The 2,246-nt window shown below is 41.1% G+C and overlaps 1 protein-coding gene across 1 annotated transcript; it reads left to right on the top strand.

Annotated features, from left to right (window-relative positions):
- Positions 1–337: 337 nt before the first annotated feature.
- On the top strand, positions 338–991 carry ENH_00014540 (Phosphoenolpyruvate carboxykinase , related; the record flags this gene model as incomplete). The annotated part of the gene is made up of 1 exon (XM_013579115.1): positions 338–991. One exon carries the CDS (start codon positions 338–340, stop codon positions 989–991), a length of 654 nt encoding a protein of 217 aa, XP_013434569.1.
- Between the last annotated feature and the right edge of the window lie 1,255 nt (positions 992–2,246).

Raw genomic sequence — 2,246 nt, 5'->3', positions numbered from 1 at the left:
GCTTCTGCTGCTGCTGCTGCTGCTGCTGCTGCTTTTAGTGAAGTGCTGCTGCAGCAAAAGCTTTTGTTTGCGAAGTTGAAGTTTGCTTTACGGAGAAAAACAAAACCCTAAAAAGTGGTTTGCTGCTTCCGCGCCTGCAGCCGGCGCAGCTGTCTGTACACCCCGTGGCCCTCAGCGAGCCTCCTCCTCTTCTTTTCCTTTTCATTTTTTTCTTTCTTCCAAACTCCAGTCCTTGCGGGGCCAGTCAGCAGCTCCCCAGCCGCCCCTCCACTGCAGCAGCAGCAGCAGCAGCAGCAGCAGCAGCAGCAGCGGCTGCAGCAGCTGCCGCACGTTAGGAATGGCTCGTAGGGGCTTCCTGAGAGAGCTGCAGGTCTTGGGTGTACGTACACCGTGCATGTATTCTTGCACTCGCCCCTCCTCACTAGCAGCAGCAGCAGCAGCAGCAGCACCAACAGCAACAGCAGCAGCAGCAGCAGCAGCAGCAGCAGCAGCAGCAGCAAGCCCGCGCTCCTCCCCGTTCTTCTTTCCGCAGCGTCGCAGCTCTTGTTCGGCCGCGCATCAGCTGGCGAAGATGACGAACAACAGCAGCAGCAGCAGCGGCAGCAGCAGCAGCAGCAGCAGCAGCAGCAGCAGCAGCGGCAGCAGCAGCAGCAGCAGCAGCAGCAGCACAGCTTCTGCGAGCGTTTTAGAAATGCTGCGGCGGCAAATAGACGCGAACTTGGCGCACCACAAACCTGGGGAATGTCCTTTGACGAAAAAAGAAATTTTGGATTTGGGGCAGCTCCAAAAAGAAATCGAATTTCAAGAAGACATCCACGGAGTTAGCTGCTGCTGCTGCTGCTGCTGCTGCTGCTGCTGCTGCTGCTGCTGCTGTTGCTGCTGCTGCTGTTGCTGCTGCTGCTGCTGTTGCTGCTTTTGTTGTTGTTGTTTTGCTGGGGAAGTGAAGGGGGTATTAAGTCTTTTGAGGGGCGCCTGGGGCGAAGGGAAGTGAGGGAGCTGCTGCTGCTGCTGCTGCTGCTGCTGCTGCTGCAACAGCAGCAAAGAAGTGACGCAGCAGCAGCAGCAGCTGCAGAAGCGTTTGCTGCTGCTGCTTCCTTAGGATTTAAAGAAGGCTCTCCAGCTGCTTTTGTTCAACATTTTGATGATGAATTATTTAAATTAATTTCTTAAAATTAATTTCTTTTTCTTGCAAATGAAAATTTATTTAAATAAATTTTAATTTTTTATTCTCCTGAATAAAGCTCGGAGTGGAGACTAAATGGTCGTGTTGATAAATGATTTCTTTTCCCATTTAATCCATTCTGGAGATTCTTTTTTTGTTTTTCTTTTATCTTTTTCGAAAATAACATTTTAAATCTTTTAATTATTATTTGAATTTCTTTTCTTTTATCTTTTCCGAAAATAACATTTTAGATCTTTTATTTATTATTTGAATTTCTTTTCTTTTATCTTTTTCGAAAATAACATCTTGAATCTTTTATTTATTATTTGAATTTCTTTTCTTTCATCTTTTCCGAGAATAACATTTTAAATCTTCTACTTATTATTTGAATTTCTTTTCTTTCATCTTTTCCGAAAATAACATTTCGAATCTTTTATTTATTATTTGAATTTCTTCTTTTATCTTTTCCGAAAATACCATTTTAAATCTGTCTATTATTTGAATTTCTTTTCTTTTATCTTTTCCGAAAATACCATTTTAAATCTTTTATTTATTATTTTAATTTCTTTTATCTTTTCCAAAAATACCATTTTAAATCTTTATTTATTATTTGAATTTCTTTTCTTTTTTATCTTTTCCGAAAATACCATTTTGCATCTGTTTACTATTTGAATTTCTTTTCTTTTTTATCTTTTCCGAAAATACCATTTTAAATCTTTATTTATTATTTGAATTTCTTTTCTTTTATCTTTTCCGAAAATACCATTTTAAATCTTTTTATTATTTGAATTTCTTTCCAAGTTTGCATTGTTTGCTGCTGTCTGCAGAAAGGCATCAAAGTGGCTCACCTCTTCCACAACACAAGTCCGGCGATCTTGTACGAAGAAGCTCTAAAGCACGAGCCCATGAGTTTCATTTCCAACACTGGGGCTCTCTGCGTCTCCTCAGGTGCGAAAAAGTCGAAAGGGAAAAAAAGAAATGAAAACTTTCCAGTTTCCGCGAAAATGCAAAAAAAAGAAATGAAAACTTTCGAGAAAAAGTCGAAAATGCAAAAAAAAGAAGTGAAAACTTTCGAGATAAAGTC

Source organism: Eimeria necatrix, genomic scaffold, assembly GCF_000499385.1.
Source record: "Eimeria necatrix Houghton genomic scaffold, Enh_scaff1463, whole genome shotgun sequence".
In the NCBI taxonomy this organism is placed as follows: Eukaryota; Apicomplexa; class Conoidasida; order Eucoccidiorida; family Eimeriidae; genus Eimeria; species Eimeria necatrix.
Note: the sequence above shows the minus strand (reverse complement) of the source record. Positions and strands in the feature narration are given on the sequence as shown.